This window comes from Magallana gigas, chromosome 1 (genome assembly GCF_963853765.1).
Source record: "Magallana gigas chromosome 1, xbMagGiga1.1, whole genome shotgun sequence".
In the NCBI taxonomy this organism is placed as follows: domain Eukaryota; kingdom Metazoa; phylum Mollusca; class Bivalvia; order Ostreida; family Ostreidae; genus Magallana; species Magallana gigas.
The window spans coordinates 36,097,392-36,120,444 of NC_088853.1; the positions used below are offsets into that span (position 1 = coordinate 36,097,392).

At 30.9% G+C, this 23,053-nt stretch overlaps 1 protein-coding gene across 2 annotated transcripts in view; it reads right to left on the bottom strand.

Moving 5' to 3' along the window:
• The window catches only part of LOC105347560 (uncharacterized), a 273,923-nt gene that overhangs the window by 11,134 nt on the left and 239,736 nt on the right, over positions 1 to 23,053 (bottom strand). The window contains exons 1-4 of one of the 2 annotated variants that reach the window (XM_066066602.1): positions 20,374 to 20,439; positions 19,144 to 19,244; positions 14,398 to 14,587; positions 13,945 to 14,055 (exon numbers count right to left, since the gene is read on the bottom strand). The exons of the other annotated variant lie outside the window; for it this stretch is intronic. Of the exons in view, the coding sequence (XP_065922674.1) occupies positions 13,945 to 14,055; positions 14,398 to 14,587; positions 19,144 to 19,209 (367 nt within the window). The 5' untranslated portion in view covers positions 19,210 to 19,244; positions 20,374 to 20,439. Of the gene's footprint in view, positions 1 to 13,944; positions 14,056 to 14,397; positions 14,588 to 19,143; positions 19,245 to 20,373; positions 20,440 to 23,053 lie in introns of those variants that run through there. 2 annotated transcript variants of the gene reach the window in all.

A 23,053-nucleotide genomic window follows, 5' to 3' on the forward strand; every position in this document is an offset into this window, starting at 1 on the left:
TGTGTAAGTTTATGAATTTGCATAAAATATCATTTATATCAACATTTACATCAAAAGGTTTTACTTTTTTAATCATTTACAAACTTAAAGTTTACGACATACTTGCGCCGATTTCCGGTAATTTCCCAAATCTCGATGTAAACAACAAGTCGGAATGACAAAAACAGATGGATATTATTAGTGTATGACGAATATTGCGAACACAAACTGATGTCGGGTGTCATAAAAAGGGAATGGAAAAAAGGACGAGACCATACACCAGTTCCCTGTGATCTAAACCTGCCATTTGCAAGCAGTAAGCATGGTAGGTGTCTTATCACGACATGTGCTATTGTATTATGTTCACATTACAGATTATTATGCTCGTATATTATCCACGTGAAAACAATATCGCCTAGCCTATATGCAGAATAGCTACACAATAATCCTAATTTGTTCAAACATGAAAATTATTCATTGTTAATTCAGTCAGTGTTTATAATTAAAATAATCACAATTTTAGTTCGAATTTTCTTAAATGAAATTAACCATCTGATGATAAATGGTAAGGTTAACCGCATAGAGGGCCCTGAGTTTACTCTAGCATATGACAAGCTTATTTACTAACATTTACTCACAAAATGTTTTAGTGTAACACTATCATGCACATTAGCTTGAACAGTGTATTTGTAAGGAATAGGTTATATGTTTGTATTGATGATTTTTTTAGCACATATAGTTCATATTATGTGCTAAAAAAATCATCAATACAAACATATAACCTATTCCTTACAAATATACTGTTCAAGCTAATGTGCATGATAGTGAATAAAAGATTTATTCTTCATGTTAAACATGAAGAATTAATCTTTTATTCACTATCAATAACTAATAATGTTGATTCTCTGTACTGTGAAAACATTTGAATAGCTGACTGATATTCACCTTTATTGAACTGTAAAAATCAAAGTACAGTTGAAAGAAAAATTAGTATATCAATCATGGTTTATCGGTTGATAGAATTGCTCACATCATATTTAGATTTCATGTGCTGGGTTCATTATTGTTACAAATTCTTATTTTTTCCCCATTTTTTTCAAATCATTAAAACGCAAGATTTCTAAATACACACAGTTATATAAGATATGAAATTGTCAAGTTAAGTAACATTAATTTAAATTTTCAAGATTAGAATAAAATGTTGACAAGTTTCACCTGATATCAAATTTTTATATAGAATAATCCATTTATATAAGGTTCTGTCTGTCTATGTTGCATACACTTTCATAATATGCCTATATGAATTTTATTTTTCTACATGTAGCTTCTTAAAATCATCCTTTCATATAAGTCCTTCTTATATGTTATAAGTATTAGTACCAGTAATATCAGGGTTTTTTTTAATACAGACTTTTCAAACCTCCAAGAGATGAGAACATCACTGGTATGTGTTAACGAGGTCATTCCTAATACAAGACACAATGCGGAAAAATATAAGACTAATGTAAAGAACTGAAACCATGAGTGATGAAGAGAAGAGCTGATAATCAGATTATTGTCTCTGTTATGTTCATCCTGATAAAGCCTTTCCCGATTGATGCCCTGGATCATTTATTTGGTAAGAACTAGGTACGGTTGTAATGGTATTAATGCCTAAAATTCCAACATTTTTCAAGTTGTTTATGAAAAGTAAATAAATGCATAACTACAAATATGATGTCAAGTGTAAGCGATAAATCCGTAAAAATAATCGTGCAAAGCGTTGCTAAGCAACACTAGCATCCGCTAAATGCACGATGTTTACCGGAAATTAACATATTCAAGGCAATTTTTACTATAAAATTTGAAAATGTATATAGAGCGCAGTCCTCGAGCAAAACGAAACATAATTTATTAAAATATGATTAAAAAGAGAAAATATTTAAACATGATTACATTTTGCTCGAGGCCTGCGCTGATAGTTAAATTTCCCGTTTTGTGACGAGTTTTAGTGGTGGATTCAGTCAGGCAGATGCGGTTATATTCGCTGTATAATCAATTATCGATGACGAAAATCAGACAATATAAGATGAATTTATCTTCAGTAATTTTCATTACAAAAAAATGGTATCTATAATAAGTTCTGATAAATTATTATCATGATAGTGAATATAGGACGTGATCATTTTTGTTTTCACTTTAGGTCTTCCGTCAACTGTATTTAGGCCTACCGTATACTGTTGAGTCATGTTTCCTTTTGTTTTCCACGTACTTGTAGGTTTTGTATAGTTTTTTCCTCATTCACACTACATACTTTGAGCTTCTTGAAACGATTCTTCGACTTGGCAAATGATTAAAATCAAATATATATATTCGCCATACTTCATTCTCGAGCTCTTGAAACGCCTTCGGTAACAAAGTAGCACTTTTTTCCACCGCATAATATTCATATTTGTTTACACAACACAAGAAAACATCATTACTTCTACAACAAGTCCCATATTTTTATAGAAATGTTCGGTGAATGATCCATTCACTCAGAAAATATCAGTAAATTTCATTTGAAACATTTCAAACGCATGTACAGAACAAGTTTGTTTACATGACGTCACATTCTTTGAGTAAGGCGGGTCGTAAGTGAAAGAAATTAACGTTAAGCTTAGCGATTTTTTTTTACTCGACATTATTAGAGGACTCCCGACATCAAACTAAAGGTTGCTGATGTAGACCGTGATATACAATAAAATATTTAAAATAAGTTTACATGACACATCTTCAATGCTTAAATTAATTCAAGAGGACAAGTAATTGATGATAACGATATAGAGGTTCTATAGGCCTACGGTCTGATATTCACACCTTGCCGCGATCATGTCGCGCGTTTGCCGTTTAGTCAAATGTACATGTATATATTTTTCATTTTGTTAGTTTTACTATTTTTCTGCATCAGTGAATAAATTTTTTTGCAAGCACAGGTTCATTTACTTTGTTTTAATATGTACAAATAGTATTTTTACCGATAAAGCCGATGATAGTCTACAAACGTATATTCATGCGTTGAAAGCGCTATACTTACCATTAGTATTAAAAATGAATAAAATCCATGCAAACAAGACTATTACTTCTGTATTGTTTGCACAAACATGAGAGAGAGAGAGGGGGGGGGGGAGAGAGAGAGAGAGAGAGAGAGAGAGAGAGAGAGAGAGAGAGAGAGAGAGTGAGAGTTTAAACAACGTAGTGTATGTAAGAATTAATCTTCACAGAGGCACTAAAATCATAACATCAAACATCACAAATACTGCAAAATATGTTATTGTTAGACGCATGTTTCTTGAAATGAAAAACAATTGAACGAAAATGGAAGAGCACATGATGCAGCTCGCAGACTGATTTGATTGACAGGTGATTGACTGTTGGATGGATCGATTAAACCACAGTGTGCATTATCTATGGTTAATTATAAAGATTTAAAAGTATTTCATATCAATGTATTGCACCTTTGAGAGTAAAATGACTATCATTTATCAAAAACTAATGAAATCGTTCGTTTGTTTCTTGGAACAAATGAAACCTAAAATATTATACGGCGCGCGGTAAAAATTGTACATCACATGTAAGTAATAAAGAAAACAAATATTTAAACTCATTCTAAATATACGAAACGTTATATCATTCTCTTGAAGAAAGAACAACTGTCTGTGATCATGTCTTTAGTTTTGATAACGGTAAATGTTATCAAAAGGGTAATGCTATTCAGTTAATTCATTGAATAAATAAACTGAATGTACTACTTTTATAAATCAAGAGTATGTATTGTACCGTTTTTCCTTACATTTTGTGTCACATACTTTATATTCCTTATTTACGTGAGTACTTCATTCCGCGACTCAACTGTTTTGAATCAAATGGCGAGAATATAAAATCACAAACGCCAAACTTTTATCATAGTCTCAATTAGTTGACATATGTCCGAAAAATAAAAGCGAGATTTTAAAACCCGCGATATGTGCTTTTTGTGATTTTACGCGGAAATTAATTCCTCGAGTTTCATTAAGAACATTACTTTAAAAGCGCCTGTTTAGGAGGGTAACAGATGAAATTGACACCCGAGAAAACCATTGTCAACGCAAAGCAGAGGTTGACAATGATGTTCGAGGGGTGTCAATTTCAACTGTTACCCTCCCAAACAGGCACTTTTTTTTATTATACTGAATGTCTTAATTTTAGAGAAAATTTTTCTACTTTTATATAAAAATGACGTGAATTCTACAGCGAACTGTACGCACATAATTTACGCGCATGTAAAAATTCGTTGTGTTACCCGTTGCCAAGTGTGTTGCCAACGCTGAGTGTAATAGAACGGATTATCAACTGCGTCTAAACCATACAGATTTAAGTATTTAATATGAAGGTACAATAAACAGTATTTAGCTACTGACTTTTGAGGTTTTGTTATATAATGATAATCCCGAAATATTCGGTACATGTAAATTTGCATGCAAATGTATTTTTCAATTTTTTACCAAAACCCTTTGTTTTTAAAATATGTGTAATGGTTTCCGCAGGTAAGTGTTAATTCAAATGATATAGAAATACCAACGGTAACTACTGATCGCAACTTTGTTTGCCTTTCGGAAATAACAAAAAAAACACCTTTAAAAACCCGTTAAGGTAAATCGATTACGGCGACGCTTTATATTTTCAGGGGACACAAAAATTCTGAATATGATGGGAAAATACAAGATGAAAAAAACAAGCGGATTGTTTATGGCATAAATGCATTTATACTCAACGATTTCAGGCATGCATATCTCAAACAAAACTCATCGTTGATGCTGGCGAATGCGATGACACAAACACCCAATAACAAAAATAAGTTGTTACCTTATCAAGAAAATCCGTATTTTGAAACCACACTGCGAGCCCTAATCCTAACATAACTAGTTTGGATGCAAATTGAAATACGGAAATTAATCAGATTATGTTTAATTGTTAAAGACTATAATAATTAACAATATTTATTTCTTTTAAAAAAGATATCAACCATTTCAAAAGAGAATGTATAAATGATGTAACGTAATTCTAAAGGCAGATGTGTTAACATTGATTTATATATGGAGCACTATAATTCGAGCTTTCCGGAAGCACGCGAGATATTGAACTTTTCATTTACCGTGAATAGATATAAGTTAATAATTATATGTACATAATAATGATCATTATACAACTTAACGTCTTATTTAACGTTACTATTATGAGGGATGATTCATATGAATCCCATTGCTTACGTGTATAACGTTACGATGCTAAATGCGACGTCATTATAACATGACTAAAATGACACACTATTTGAGCAGTGGCACACACAAAAATTATGAAGAAATTATCAAAACTGTTCTATTTCATGAAGTTACATATTAATGTCTACCTTTTAGTAAAATATCGTTCGATTTAGAGATAGGGCCATTTTTGGCATATACCGTACCTAGTTCTTTAAGGATGACAATATTTATATCAACATTTATGATATAATATTAAGACAATTAATAAGCAGCACAACATATCCTGAAATATGAAACTGGACCAAACCAGTGATAATCTACCATTTATGATTTATTACATTTACTTGGATTTGAAAACCATTTCTGAAACTCCAAAAGTCATGAATAATTTGGACATATAATGCATACAATTAAGAATTAGTATTGTAAAAGAATATATATTATGATAATGCATATGCTATAAGAAATTCAATTGATAGATATCAAAAGGTGTTTATACTGACCAAGTGCAGTAATGAAGTTTGTAATGGCTATATATTCTTCATGTGGAGAAACTGGTTTTTAAAATATATGTCTTATGTTTATAATTATGTTTAATTTGATGATTGCATAGTATATCAAATCATCATTTCTGTCTATTAGTGTTTGTCTGTCCATCCATTTATCTGTCTGAAGTCTGTTTTATTTTATAACCCTGATGAGGTAACTGATGTAGATCAAGTTGAGATCATCATTATGACACTTATATACAACAAGCCTCACAGAAAATATCAGTCCTCTTAAATTACAGAGTTTTTGAATGAGTTATGAATGTATGGTTGAGTTAAATTTTTATTTTAAATATTTTTTGAAATGATTTTTGTGAATAAGAATATTTTTGTTATAACTTATCCTTATCTATATTTTTATCATTTTTGCATGAAAAAAAATATACATATCCTAGTAAGGCCACACCAATATAATTTCTTGCTTGTCGGACATTAAGTGGAAAAGGGTACAAGCGGGCGAGTGATAAAATAATAAGATTATTATTTTTTGTAGCCGAAATTTTTAGGCGGTCTGTAATGATATGATTTGTAAAGTTTTATTTAAACACGAGCATGCAGGATCCGATGAAAAAGAAATTTAATTGGTGTGGCCTTCCACATTTTCTATTTTTTAGTTCAAATTGAGGCTGAACCATTGTAATATATTACCCTGCGTAATCAATTTGATAAAGTCTAAATCATACATTATAAATAGCATCAAGAACAAAATGGGGACCAAGGAAGGGTTCAAAGTTCAAAGGAATTATAGGATTGCATACAATCATGTATATACATGTATAACGACAAATCATAAATCATTTCAGAATCTGCAGTGTTGTTAAGTTCAATATCAGATAATATGATTTAAAGAATTATTATGATTAAGTATCAAATTTCATTTTATACCTGTAATAATTTGAAAGATTCTCCTATTTTCCGACACCCATTTTAATGCAATACCTTGCAAATCAGACAAAACTTTTAAAGATTGATAGAGGAAATTCAAATTAATTACAATCAGTATATGATTTTTATGAAACCTGTGATTTATATGGTTTGATTGTATTTTAAATCTTTCAACAAAGGCTTAATAAAGATTGTGTGTATTAAAGTTTTCATGCTTGTTTTTCTTTTTTGTGTACAGAGATTTGAGTTTCTTGATTATATTAGATGCACAACTATGACACTCTGTTAATTACCATTAAAATAAACTCTTTAGGAAGTGAAAAAATTGTTAAATGAAAGAATCATTTTCTCTTTATATGATTGGTTTTTAGAAATACAACCATTTATGGCAGTGTTGACTTTCATGAAGCGTGCAGAGTGATTTTTTGTAAAAGTCAGATCAGAGGAAATTCGGATTTCAGCCTTTTTTATTCAATTAATTGTAGTATTTGCAACACAACTCCATTAATTTTGTTCTACAAGAACTTATGCAGGTTCACAGTATAACTAGTTGAAAGAAATTGCCATTTAAAACTGAATTATACGTCTTTTCTACCAGCATGTAGGGTTTGTAGCATCTATTTCAATAGAGGTCAGAGGAAATTCAGACGTTATTATCTTTTTTTCTAATTCACGAACATGCCAATTATTTATTATTAATTTTTTGCTATTTATCATTTCTTCAAAATTACATAAAAAAAATAAGAGTGTAATTATAGGAAATAGTATTTTTTGCAATTTTTCTAGCTCGAGTCACGTCAAAAAATGTCACTTTTTTAGTGGTCAGAGGAAATTCAAACTAAAATAGCGGATTAAATAAAAGGAATTCTTATAATCCATTTTCAGATAAATAGAGTATTTTATTAACCTTTTTAATATTTTTGTGAGAAAAGTTTTCTAGTTAATTGTAAATATGTCTTTTATGACATTTTTAATTTGCATTTAAGGTTTTTTTTCTCGTTCTAATTTTTTGAACATGGGTAAGTTTGAAGGTCGTTGCCATGGAAACGAACTCACGAACATATGCTTAAAATGTCTTTTTTGACAAAAACAAATCGATTAGAGTCTGTTTAAACAATTTTTTCAACTATTCAATTAGTTTCATGTCAGGTTCACATATCCTTAAAAAGTGAGGTAACAATCGAATCTAAATTCGTTCAGCATAGCATTTTATCATACCTAAGGTGTGCTGAGTCCAACAAAATATGTTGATCGCGATAAATAGTTTAAAATGGTGGACAGCCAGATTTCATTATTTTTCGTCTCAGTCTGTTTATTGGAAATAAAAAATAACAATACAAAATCACAAATTAGTCTAACAAACATATTTATCATAATTAGGTTGTACCAAGATTGATGAAATGTGTTGGTATTCATGAAAATGACGTTAATTTTGTCAAAATGGCAATTCAAATAGGAGTATATTAATAGCAACATTTCATCATTCTCTATTTAGACTTCTTAAAGCCTCTTAAATGGGGAAAATGTTTGAATATCATAATTTCAATACTAATTATATAACTGACAATCATTTGAACACATGTATTGATATAAAAAACTCCACCAGCGTTTTTTTTTTTGGAAAATAAATTCTGTTTTCCCTTATTAAGCTACAGTATATAATTATGTTATTTATACAATCTTTTTTGGAATGATTAGATTGTGATTTGAAATTTGCAAATGTCTTTACCTGGGAAGTAGGCACGTTTACATTCACAAATAAAAGTTCTGCAGCCTGTGCGGCAGTTGCAAGCTATCATTTCTAAGAAAGTTTTAGGTATAAGATCTTTACGTCATTAGTTCTAGCAACAAACAACCATCACTTAATTTTGTCTATCCCATCTCGGCTTGGCATGGTAATATGGGCATTCTTATATATGCCTGTCTCCATATCATTACCTTGCTGTGTGTTTGTTTCATAAGCAACGTAAGGCAAATCCTAAGTTGGAATAGATTCCAGGGCTTTAATTTTAGGAAGGAATACAATTTAATCGTGTCAGTGGACAATGTATCTTGGTTATCAAATTGAATATGACTAAAGAACTTCTCGAACTCTTCTATTTTCTGGTTAGTTATTTCCCCTTTTCATTCTTGTTTCTATTCACTAATTATGTCGATTTTCTCGATATGCTGTAGAAATAAGAAGTTATGTCACACCAGATCAGTGAATGAAATGAACCAAGTGCAAATCCAAAGTTCTATAAAAGGGGAACAGTTTCTCTTCAACAACATTGACATGGATGTTTATCGGCTTTAAAGAGGTTCATACATCCATCAGCAAACTTAGTTGTGAGGATAGGTTGCAAATAAACACTGGCATGGTCTAGCATAACAGGCCTCAACTTTTCCTCTGAATATAGACACGCGTTGCTATACTTTCCTCAGCATATTTGGCCAAACACATGTTTACAATTTTGCAAGAGCTTCTTTTATCTTTAACAAAGATAAAGACAGCTTCATTCCTGATACAATATATAAAATGTCCCTAGTAATGTTAAAAAGAGTAAAAACTGTTGGGTTGCCAAAAACATATTGCGCATACTTATTACTATATAAAAAGCTGGGCGATTTGTTAATCCCGGCTCATTTTGAATCACGAGCTGTTCCAGTGTATATGATAATATATAAGTAAGATTTATTTGCTGGAAAGGTATTAAAGGAAGAGACAGACAAATACTACAATAGTTCTTTATGTCGGACAGTGTTCCTAAGTACCTTATTGTATCTCTGTTTTTATATAAGCTTATGACATCGATGTCGATAAAGCATACACACACCAGTTTTATAATGCAGAAATATTTCTCCTCTCTCAAAGTTTGCTTTGTATGCATTTGTTGTATTCCACCAACTTGCACGTCGAATAAATCGGTACATAAAGTTTGATTTAAAAAAACCCAGATAGGTGTAGGAACAAGACGGATATTGAAAAGCATGAGCACATAATGTTTAAATAAGATACCGGTATACGCCTTATAAAGACAAAACGAAAAAAAACCCAATTTTTAGTAAAATATGGAACTGTTCTATTTCTTCCTTAAAGTGTTCCAATCTAATTTTTCATGTGCATATTTGTATAATGTATACTTACACGTTTCATCCCTGTAAACGGCTTTAAAAGAGAATTATGAATTCTGGCAGTCGGCCATTTTGAAACCCAATTTTTTACCCAAATAACGCCAGTTTTGTAAAAGTAAGCATCTATCGTCAAACTCAGTATACCCTAATTATAAAGAATAACCAAATTAAACTTGTAGGTCTCATGCTTATTTCCGTTTTAAAAAAACTTTAAAGAAATAAACATGAAATCTGGCTGTCCGCAATTTCGACATAAAAAGCATCGCTTTATTGGAAACCTGCATGATTCCTCAGACTTAGCACGTCTTATTTATGATTTAAAAATTTATTTAAAAAATTTTAATTGTTTGTTTCTCGCTGTTTAACCATTTAAGAAACTAAAGGAGAAAATGGATGTCCACCATTATGAATCGCCATTTATTTTTTTTAGATAATATACGACATTTTCTTAAAAATGGCATATTATACACACCTATTCACACCTTACTTGTCATTAAAAACTTAGCTTGATTGCTTTGCTTTATTTCTAGATGATAAAGAATGTTTTGGGCGGGGGATGAAAGGGGGGAGGGCGTCTGCCACTGTAAACATTTATACCTAAGTCATGTCAGTTAATTATATTGGAATATGAAGTTGACTCTTGATTTATTTGAATTTAATTGGAGCATTTGTTAATTGCCAAAAGACAATATGCAATGTTGATAATGATATATATATATATATATATATTTGTTATATTCAGTAGTATATTCCCACTATATAACTCTATATAGACGAATAGTCAATAACTGTAATATTAGCTCGTCCGAAAAATATTGACCGGTCAATATTTTTTTGATATTGACCGGCTAGGAATAATATCTAGAGAACATTCCCTCTATTTCAAATAATCGCCTCTGATTTGTTGATTCGTAAACGGTGACGTAAATAATTCTTCGCGACTCCAAAACAAGGTGACGTCAGAATAGACAGTCAGTCAAGGCAAGTAAATAACGGACGCACAATGCAATGGTTTTGCTATCTTAACGGATATAAGGATTTGCGAATTACTGTCAAGTAAAATCAGGTAGAACACCTGTCTGATAATTCTTACGGTCGGCGGAATATCACAAGTGACTGTTTGATGCTGAGGATATTTTGGAAATGGACTTTGCACAAAATTGAATTCGTGAATTCTTTGTTGAGCTGAGAAAATTACGGCGATCTGTTTTTAATTACTTTCTTAAATTTTGGTGTGTTTCTTCATATAACAAAACAAATGTTGACTGCGTTTTCGGGCAACATTGATTATATTAGCCCCCTTGGGACAAAAATATTGCCCTTCGCTTCGTGTCGGGCAATATTTCGTCCCTCGGGGGCTAATATAATCAATGTTGCCCTCAACCCCAGTCAATATATATATATATATATATATATATATATATATATATATATATATATATATATATATATATATATATATAAAGAAATCAAAATTTAGGGAAAGTAACACACAATATATGTAATGTACATGTAATCGTCCAAGTGGCATTTCAAATTATTACTTTATGTAATTGTAAGTGACATTTGGAACCATTCTTCTATGTTATTGTACATGTATTAATTATGATGATTTATTTGTTAATTTCAGTTTCGTAATAATGAGATATTTCTTCAATATTTCCTTTGAAGAATGAATAATAAATGTTTGTAAATCTATATTTTTGTTGTTTTAATCAACATTCAAAATCAAGGAATTTACATTGTTCATGTATTGTTGTTTTATTATCTGTTCTTTAATAAAGGGGTAGGTAGGGGTGATCTAAGGATTTTCCCGTTTGCGATTGTACTTTCTTAAAAACAAACAGCAATGTTTAGGAAGGATATATATCAAATTTATTTCATCATTTATTGACTTAATTGGTAAAGCAGGTAAATTTAAATTATTCAAAGGGAATAATACATGATTTCTTGATTGTCGCTGAAAAAAAGGTAATGCATATCGTAGTTATTGCTCGTGTTATCTCTGTTGATGATATACTGAACCACGCTGTCACTTAAAATCTATAAATGTAAGAAATTTATACATAATGTACAATTTTACTTCAAAAAAGGACAAATTTCGCAAAATGCTCGTAATGAAATTCAAATCTACCCGCAATACTATCTTATACAGAGTTATTTTCATTAGCCGAAACCCAGATTGGCATTGTGTTTGAAAAGGGGTGGAGTTGAGGAAAATAAATGTTTATTAATCTTGGACACACTTTCGCAAGATCATAACCTGCATGGCTACTTTTGATATTTTACACAGTGTTCAAAGAGGTTAAGAGGTACATGGAAAAGTCGGCTGTTGCTTTGTCTTACTTCGGATTTGCTTATTCGCTGATGAAAAATGACGCAATACCCCAGTAAATGATGGATTGTCGGGTGTATTTATAGATATGGCGTTGTAATTAACTCGATTCAAATAAAGCAGGAGTGATTTTCGGTGGAGGAGATCACATTTAAATTATACATGCAACATAAAAAAAAACGTAGAAGGGATAATACCTTTGTGAAATATGTGTGACTTAGTATTGTTTTTATAAATGTTGATGTCACGTGATAGACACGTGATGACTCCAAATACATATGTGTCTAAATGCATGGGTCACTTAAGTTAAATATATATATATAAAGTTTTGTGCGAGATTTGATTGATGCAAGCATCACACTTGTAGGTCGTTTTTAATGAAATATGCCCGAGTAATTTAAGTAAATGGTGCCTTAGAAGTGCTGTGTATGAATATGTAATACGATTTAGATTTAAGACTAAAACGTATGTTATCGATATAACATGCCTATTCTAATCACCTTAGCGTGGTTTATTTTTGTGTATTTTCTATAATGTGTTACTCAATAGTAGCGTCATATTATAAAAGGTTCGCTATTTTTTGAGTTGCTGAGTTTATTTAGTTCTGAAATTCAGTCATTTTGTGCATATTGGCAAAAAACTTAAAATTGCGCACACCAAACTTTGTTTAATTCACAAGTTCATAAAAATAATTTATGCTTGAAAACCTGCTTTGGTATTTTTAACTGAATTTTACGGGCATATGCAAGTTTTTAATTCCTTGCGTTTTAAATATATAATACTGTAGCTTATTGAAAGTCATATAGTAATTTATGCACGTGATAATTTTCACACGTACATATATTAGTGTTCAGGACAAGCTTCTACGCACATGTATTTCGTACCCAAGTCTTTTTTTTTCAATAAAATCTTTTAATTTAATTTACTTTTATTTTAATTTAATCTACATGTTCCACAGGTACTTATGGACAGAGCAGTGCATCACCCTACGTCCACGTCTTTTCCCATCAAATGAAAAAAAAAAGTACATTTCTTGTCTCTAACTACCACATTTTAACGACGCAAATATATATAAACGGTACGTTACATAGTGGTTCTGACTCCCTAGAAAAATTCACACTTATTTAATCAACCAATAAAATGATTAATACAAAATCATCTCCTAGAACCCCCATCCCCCCCGGATCTTTTTTTTAAAATAAAACCGCGCATATGCATTGTACATGTATAAAAAACGTATCTCATTGAGCCTTCGTATATCATAGCTTTTTTTCATCAGTTAATGATATTTATGTCGTTTGTTAGTTTCGTAATAATTTTTTTTTCGGGAGGAGCAGTTGTAACGTCCACACTGCCGCCTGACGTCATAATGCAGCACTAAATTTATACAACTGATATTCGTCTTTATTGAGCGTGCTTTAAGTTACGTTCGTAACAGATATAGAATTAAGAATGTACACAAATAAGAAGAGAATATTGCAAAACAGAATTACAAAAACTATACAGAATTTTAAATGGGCTTGTAAACAATTTTACCTTTCTAATTTTTCAAACCTAATTTGTTGGCCAAATATTGTAAAATTTGAAAATTCTAAAAGAATTGAAGAATTATTGTATTGGCAGGTGTCCCATAACACCGTAAACGGTCCTTATAATGGTCGAAACAAGATGCATCGTTTTACTAGTAAGAAGGTTTTTTTTTTTTACATCGACCTTATTTATCGACTAAGAAATAAAGAACAATTTTAAAAAATCTAAAGTTTGAAAGTATTGCAAGAAAAAAGAAAATCATTGTTTTCATTTTAAAGTAAACATCACTCACATTTGTAGATCTCTTCGTCATTATAAAATTCCAAAGGACAGGTACTATTGAATTTGTCCACACAGCTGTAATGGTCCAGGTCACCTGTACCTTCCAGTATTACACAGTTACCTGTTCAATTTTTTTTGTGAGATATTAGACTTTTTCATAATTTGAAACAATGATGGCATTGGATTATTGGTGACTTGTAATACAGTAAACAATAATAATGCGTTAGTCATTGTCATAACCGGCTTATTTTTTTTTCTAAAGCTTATGAATTTGTATTCAGATGACCTAACAATACACATGTAATAACATATAGTCAAAATTATTACATGATTATTTGTATAGCCACACTACTTGCTCTATAAATTCCTAAAATGTGGTACATAGAAAAACGATACCATTTAAAAATAAATGAATTATTGTCATATTATTCCAATGATTAATGAATAATTATCGCCAGTATACCTTCTTGATAAAGACTTTTATGTCGGTCTGTGCAAAATTCTATTAGAGATGATAGGTATTTATTGGGGGCACACAGATATCGTAACCCTTTTGTGCAATTTCTTCTTTGTGCTGCTGTTTCAAACTCATCTTTGCTTCTAGGACATTCGTTAACAGGATAAACAGGAAATCGATAAGGTTTTGCCCTAACCTATAATCGAAAAAAAGAACATCTGTTTTAGTTGCAAATTTAAGTTTTCTAAACAGGTTTATATTTGTCGTTTTGAGCGGGTTTCTTATATTTGGTCAAATAAATGCTGTTACATTGAAAGCTATTGAGTTTTTACTGTGAGTAAATAAAATGCTAAAAGAACAGGTTCATTCAAAAACAGATAAATGGTGTTCATACATGTACGTTCGTTGAGGAGCCTAATATGTTGAACTTTGTCTCGCAAGGAAAATGATTAAAAAAACAAATTTTGATAAATTTCGGAAATCAAATTATCGACAATGATTTGATTTGGTTTGATTTCAAGAAAATGATTAGAATCGCTCACTGTAATACGATGAAACAATATTATTTTAATATTTAAGTCTATATTGTTCTAGTTTTTGCAAGTTCCTCCTTCATACTGGCATATATGTACCTGATGCATATTTTATAAACAGACGAAGATATAAGAGAAACATGAAAACGAATGTTCTCCATTTCCTAAATCAAAGAGGTGTGTTTTATATCCGTCGTAATATGCTTACAAGTTCCTCTAATTTCTTGTTTGCAAACTGAGTCCCCTTTTACTGAATATTACAATTCACAGGAGTTCTTATTTGATCTTTACAGTATTGCTAGATTAAAATATAATATATTCATTTCTCTTAGAGTGAAACAAAGTCAATATTTTAAGTCTGGACTACAAGGTTTGAAGGAATTATTGAATGTATAAATATACATTTATATTAAAGTAAAAGTTGATATTCCCATTAAAAGGGAACAAGGGTTCTTCAACATAATCGTTTTTACAGTGTTAATGATTAACCTTTATAGATATCAATAAAAAAGTATGCCCATCCATTTTTACATTACATGTATTATCTTCGCGTTTTTAGCAATTGGCTTTATGTCTTTTTTATTATTTTTTTTTATATTTACGTGTAAAATAGTAATTAAATGCGGGTGTCGAAGAAAGGACACATATCCTTCTCAAACCTTCGAAACATCTACATAATACACTACCTAAATCTACTCAGAGTGAATCAACTGATTTCATTTACTTTTTTTTTAAATTTCACAACATTGACATCCATAATGTATGAGTATTCTAACAAAAACTGATTGTAATTCACAGCTTTTCAGACACAGCTTTATAGAAACTGACACAACCTTTATCAATGCTATCCAGTTCTAACAGTGTACCAGGTTATCCATCGGTTGAAACCTCCAGCAACTTAGAACAATCAATGACTGCACAAACAAAATCATGATTATTTCCGACTCAAATTCCATAAAGGACTATATGACTAAATTTCTTAATTAACGTACGGATGAAAATAACTGCGTTACATTATTTAATCTTCACGTTTATTCATATATTTGTTAAAAGAACGATGTAAAGATAAACACTTAAATTTCCTTTATGTTCTTTTGGGTTATAAAAGGAGCACTTATTGCAGAACAAAAATCACAAGACGATAACGTGGGATATTTTTAATTCACTATCATCTCCTAAATATCCCATACGAATCACCAACGAGAAGATGTTATTGTTTAAATTAAAAAAAAAAATAAGCACATTATTTAAGCAAATGAAAACTCTGATTTAGTGCAACTTTGTAAACAAGGCAATTTGATACAAATATTCAGAAAAAAAAATTAAGTCATAGTTAATTTGAGTTCTAACAGAACAAATGTATTTCCATTATGATAACAAACAATTAGTTTACACATGTATGCACTTGTAATTAAGATTATTGATATTAAATAAGTTAATGTTATTTAATACATGTATATGTTATATAGTTCTAAATTTAACGTTATGGTGATCGCAACACAAATTTGTTTGCATATCGTAACTTTAAATGACACACTAGACACATAAGAAAAATAGAAATTTATTGGTGTAGAGACAAATTGATATAATTTTTGACTCATCAAAACTTCTACGTGTTAACCCAGTATAATGTATTTACTATATGATATAGGCACATGTATTTGTCTTGTCGACGGGTTGATTGATTTCCACTTAGTTAATAACGATTCATTGATTTTGACCCAAGACCTTGATGTGTGCTCAATATCACAAACACGTCCGGTTTTACTGAGTTTTGCTCAGACTTGACTTGTTTTAAGTTGCCTATGAAATTGACATTACATTTAGGTTAGAGAAAAATATATATCATAATAAAGTTTTCTTTTGATTGCTAAATAATTAAAATGTCGAGGACAAAAATAAGCAGAAAATTTCTTAAGGGAGTCTATTAAGTGTTCATGCTGTAACTACTGTGCATTAATGTATGTTTTGATACCTTGAACACATTTAGTTGAACTATTTCACAATTACTCTGATGACATTGTTTTTAACTTGACCTGTTGATTATGCCCTCACTTTTTTCATAAAATTCAGGTTTATTGTTATTATTCCTTCGGTCCGCCAGTCGCGTTTTTATTTCTCATACTGCTATTACACTTTACTGATTTTACTTATCATATCTTAGGATTTGATTTTTTGTGTTCTTTTAATGCTTGAATAGCGCTTAAAACATGCAACAAATTAGCTAAAAATGAAGCCTTTTTACCCCAAACCCCGCTTTCCAGAACTCTTGCTACATTTTACACAATATCAAATATCATTTGTTAGAAAACCATTGGGGATGCCTTGTAGATGCGTCATAAAGTCTCAAAGGTGTAATATCTTACCCAGGAGTCATGGCTAGAAATGACGGGTTATTTGTGGTTGCAAAAACTTTGTTCAAATAACGTTATCATTTTTTGAAGTATTAACCAAATCTATTTCTGGAAGAATGTGATTAAACATATTCTGTTGGTGATTAATAATAAAAGTCAATTTAACTTTGTTAGTCACTACATGTAGGTTGCAAAGAAATGATGTTTTTTTTGTAAACATGAATACCCGAGTTACGTTTTGTAAAATTAATTTTGCCTTTATATTGCGCACAATAATTTTAAGATTAAATATGTTTACTCTCGTGCTACAAAGCAGCTTTTGATGTTGTTTGGGTTGCATGTACAGCAAATGCATTTGCATTTACATGCAATAAAATTAAATAATACCATAACATATATATATATATTTTTCAAATATTGTTTTGTGCCAGATGTTTGTAACGTTATCATTATAGTCAGTCCAAAGGTATTCATGCAGCGCATCTCACCTTTTAAAAAAATATACAGTCCTCTCAAAGAAAGGCAATTCAAAATATCTAAGACATTCGTAATGGCATATTATATTTTTTTTACTGCGAAAATTCTAAAAACAAAAAAAATATTTATAATGCGAAATGTTCACATCTTTTCTCGGTTTGGAGGTCTTTCGTATTACATGTACCTCCCACATATCTAAACGTTTTCACCAGGGTAGTTTTATAACTGGCGCAATGAAACATTCTCGTATTATTTCATTTCTACCATTTTATTGAAACTTGTACAGCTTGATTGGGTGTTAGAGAATATAAATCATTGGATATCTTTAATAGTATTAAATGAACATCGTTTGAAAATATGATGTATCTACAAATATTTAATAATTTAAGGTAGCAAGGGACAGTTTCGAATAAAGTACCCGTCAAAATTTTTGTAAAATTGAGAATTTCTGTACTTGAAGGCTTATGAGTGTTGCTAAAATTCATGAAATGATTTTTAATGATTATCATTAGTTAGAGAGGTGTCTCTTGTTGAAATTGATATGCAATATGTAGGCCCCTTATGTTAGGTACATGAGAATCAGAAGTAAAATGCGAAACCTGCGGCTATGACTTTTGTGCTGACTTTACACAGTGAAATTGCAAGTTACAGACGGGAGGTAAAATAACACGAAAAGTAGGTGGATGGGACATTGTAAACTATACACCGGTAAGTTTCTGACATGTGATAGGGCAACATGCACACGGTGCGGAAGGTCAACCCTCTGCAGGGAATTAGCTGGGGGAGGGCTAAAAAGCTGAACAATCATGAAAAATCAGCAAAATATGAAAGGGTCAAAATCTCATAAACACCAGTATGTAGAGAATTTTACAGGTTTTGGTTAGTTATCTTCTTCAGAAATTGGTGATTGGCCTTATAAAGAGTGAATTAAAGGTATCTGTGCTGAATGGGAACTGAGGAAATTCTAGTTACAGAGTTCCGAAGACATGCATCCCTTGGCTACAATGAATTGTATAAAAAAACTGTCCCCTGCCACCTAAGATAATAAATAAAGTATGGTCAACACTAAAAATATAATATAAAACTATAAAGTGCATTGTTTAAATCCTATTTAGCATGGACTTTACCTAAGCGAATAAATAGACACCAAAGGAATTTACTAAAGAACCTCAAATCGACAAAATAATGTTTAAGTTCATAAAAACAACATATTTCCAATCTTTTTGATTAAAAAAAAACACTTTAAAATTTTGGCCAGCTCATTAATTTTGTTGATGAGAATTGTTACACCATACATGCATAAAGATGATTTTTTTAGAGTAACATACTTGTATATACTAAATATAAAGTTGCACAATCAGAAGTATTAAAGTTTGTTTTATACTTACCGGATTTTCTGTTACGATGTTAAATGCGTTAATGACTAGACACACACGAAACAGTAAAAGTCCCATTATTCAAATGTTCATTATTCTTCCTGTATCTGAAACTTAACATGTCAGAAAGATTATTTTTAATATTAGGGTTTTGATACGCTATACATAATGTTTATATACATCAATGACTAAATTGTTATGTTTGACATTCTATCGTGAATGTTCTTTGTTTTAAATAAAATCCCCACTAAATCATTAATTAAGATAATGTTACTTTCTCACGATACGTAGGGATCAATCGTAAAACTTTGTAATCTGTGAACATTCTTCCGCATTATCAGGTCATCCAATATACATAGAGAAAAAGAGCTGGCCCTACACTATTATCTCTCTTCATTTGAGAGGAATCTGTATTGTTTTAAATTGATTGTAATGTACCACAACACACAAAGAACACAGATTCCAAATCTTTACAACAAAGACTTTAAAGAGACAGACTGTATCGGCCATAATAATGTGTAAAATATACAGTTATCCATTTAAACGCAAGCTTTCTGCAAGAAACTATGCACATGTATAATTGTTCAAAAATACATTATCCCGATTGATATAAGATTTGAACTTTCCCAAAAACGATTTAAAGTTATTTAACAATAAGCGTAAGGTAAGAGGTGACTTCTTATGAGAAATAATCAGAAATATGGATGCAAAAAAAATGGTTTCCATTTATATACGATTGAATTCTTAACAATGCTATTGATGCACACATTTAGTCAATGGCACGAAATAACACTATGTAACAATTAGAAGATATAAACTTTACATACTAATACTGTTTTTGTTATTTTATTTTGTTTCGGTTTCGCTTTGTGACTTGACATGTTAAGACCTGCGATGAACCCAAGCGGGAAATCGAATATTGTATAGAAAGCCGAAGGGTTTAATATTCTTTCTACGCAGCACTGTCGCGGTGTACTATCGAAAAAATTTCATAAAAACAAAAATAAGCGTCTATCAATACAGAATAATTATGTTATATTATAACATTATCTTATAAATTTGATAATAAATGAAACAACATTTATATTTAATGCCACTTCCATGACCCTTAGTGTTGATAATTCACAAATATTTCAATAATGCAAGGGTAAACCCTTCTTTGCAATTATCTAGTCAATGGAACAAGATACTGCTAAGTATAACATAATATAACGATTGAAAGAGTTCATATATTGTACGTACCAGTACTGCTATGGCTACTCTATATCTAGTTTCACTTAATGGATTGACATTCTTCGAGCAGCGTAAAACCCAACGGGAAATCCAATAATGTATGGAAAGCCAAAGGGTTCAATATTTTATCTTTTCAGTACTGTTCCAAATATTATGAAAAAAATTAAGGGATTTAAATGTTTATTATAAGGTAAATCTTTTAAAACATTATACATGTCAAATTAAAATAGTATGGTTAGAAATCTGATGTTAAATGGAAGAGCATTGTATAATGTCACTACGATTACACAAAGCACTGGCCCGTGATATAAAAGTCACGTGATATGTGTTGATAATTCAACATCGCAAGGCAAGGGTGAACTTTCATTTGAATAAAAACTTTCAAAAAAATGATTAAATTATAGGAACCTAGTAAATTCTGCATCTTTGATTACAGTTGGTCTTCTATTACAACAAATGTAAAAAATGAGCTTGGGTTAAAATTGATATGACTTTTGCTTAATATTTTGAGTATTTTATTTTTAGACTACATATTTCATTAAAACAGCAGCACGTTTCATAAGGTAAACATTCTCTTATTTATATTCAAAAGATTAAAATAATATGGTATTATTGTTTGGCTTAAATTATAACTTGCTGTTTTGTGTCATATCATGGTAAACGTTTCCTCTACTTTCTAGTCGGTGAGACTACATATTCAACCTTTACAGTGCTTCGCATGTAATTATGAACTTGTGTTTTCCAAAAAGATTTTGTGTTTAGTGGTAACAGATAAATGATAATTCTGGTATTGAGTCTTCAAACATTGTATATGGCTATATGTAAATCGTCATTTGTATGACTTTTCTTGACTTAATTTTTTTTTTAAATGAAATATCCGATGCTCATAATTACTCGATGCAAGCCTATCTTCTAATATTAAGGGCTTTTAAAATATAATTGCTAAATAAATGCACAAGCTCATAGTTGCCAATTCCCGTCAATATGACTTGAAATCCTTTTTAAAAAATGCTATGCATGGATAAAGTTGTTGGAATGGTGGGACACGGCTATAACACCCCAAAAATTCAAATCTATTACATTCACAAAGTAAAGTTACCAAAATAGGCCTTTGACCTTCCCATCTGAAAAACCCATCCCTTAAGGAAGGTTTATACTACTATATGCATTCCTTAATTAATGTAGAAAAATACATCATGCGTAAATGAAGAAGACAGTATGTTTACTTAGTATATGCATTTTTAGTTTGCGAAAAATCTAAAGTGATAATAAGAAACAATTAACGATGTAAGTAGTTATAAGCCCATAGCTAAAACAAAATGAATATTCTAATTTCCAACGATATTTAAGTTTGTTTCGAAGCAAATTGAATTGTCAGAAACGAAATTGATATATCTTTTTCGTTCGATTCTTTAGTGAATTATGTAAAGTATAAAAGAATGTTTCAGTTGATTTTAGTTTAGACGTATTTACATATAGAACTGGGTGTGCATTATATATATAACGTATCCCTTTTTGCTCAATGAGAAATGTGTAATTTTAAAGTCCAGTGATGAGCCTGTCGGCGCCGGGTCAGAAATATAATTCAAATGCTACTACTGACTACGGTACATCAGATCAATAGAATGGACTTGATCGCATTTACTTATTAGGGCGATAATGTCATAGCTGTTTCCGTGCGTATACAAGGTGCACGGTTAAACACAGATCTCTAGTAGTCATTTAAAAGCTGTCTTTCTGTCTCTTCTTTCTATACAAGTTCTATAGGCGCCCAGTCTAAAAAATTAATAGGTTAAGAAGGTTAAACCTATATATTGTTCTGCTTTAAATATTTTGTTTTAATTAATATTATTGTTTATAAACTTCATGGAAATTAACTGATATTAATTTTGTGAAATTGTTATAAATAAATGAATAATAAAGTAGCCAATCTAGAAGATGTCCTTCTGCCTTCTCTTTTCATCACATGATGAATTTCTGCCATTATCTCAACTGAAACATGACTGAAATATTATTGAAATGTGGCTGAATGGCATAGCTATGTAATTCAGTCACCTTTCCGGACCATTCAGTTAACATTTAGTTGATTGAATGGCAGATGACAGATTGGGAACAGGGCTGCGGCATATAGAGGAGGATACTCTTCAGAGTAACACCGTGGCCTGACGTGGGAAATTAGGAAAGAAGATTTCAAGGATCTATATAAACTAAATATCATAAAGCTCCACATAACAAAATAAGCGTTATGATAAAACGTACACGTAGTGGATATGAAATGAAACAAATAAATATGTCATAAGAATATGTGTAATTGAAAAAAAAAAGCGTAAAGATTTAAATATATTTGTATGCAAATGAATACATAACTATGCAACTGTGTAAACTAGGCATGCATTGTAAAGTATAAGCCAGATTGGACCAAACAGAGAAAAGATATGATCTGGACAATGATTTTCAAATAATTCCGCTATGACTTTCAAGTTTGACCTTGAAACAAGGTTCAAGGTCACTGGACACTATTTACTGAAAGGCACTCTGTTGGTGAAGTGTGAGTAAGATTGGGCCAAGAGGAGAAAGATATGCTCCGTATAAGAGGTCAACGACGGAGGGACAGCCAAAAGGATGGATGGACAGACGGACGAACTGATCACTATAGGGCGCCTGCAGAGTGCGGCCCTAATAAATTGAC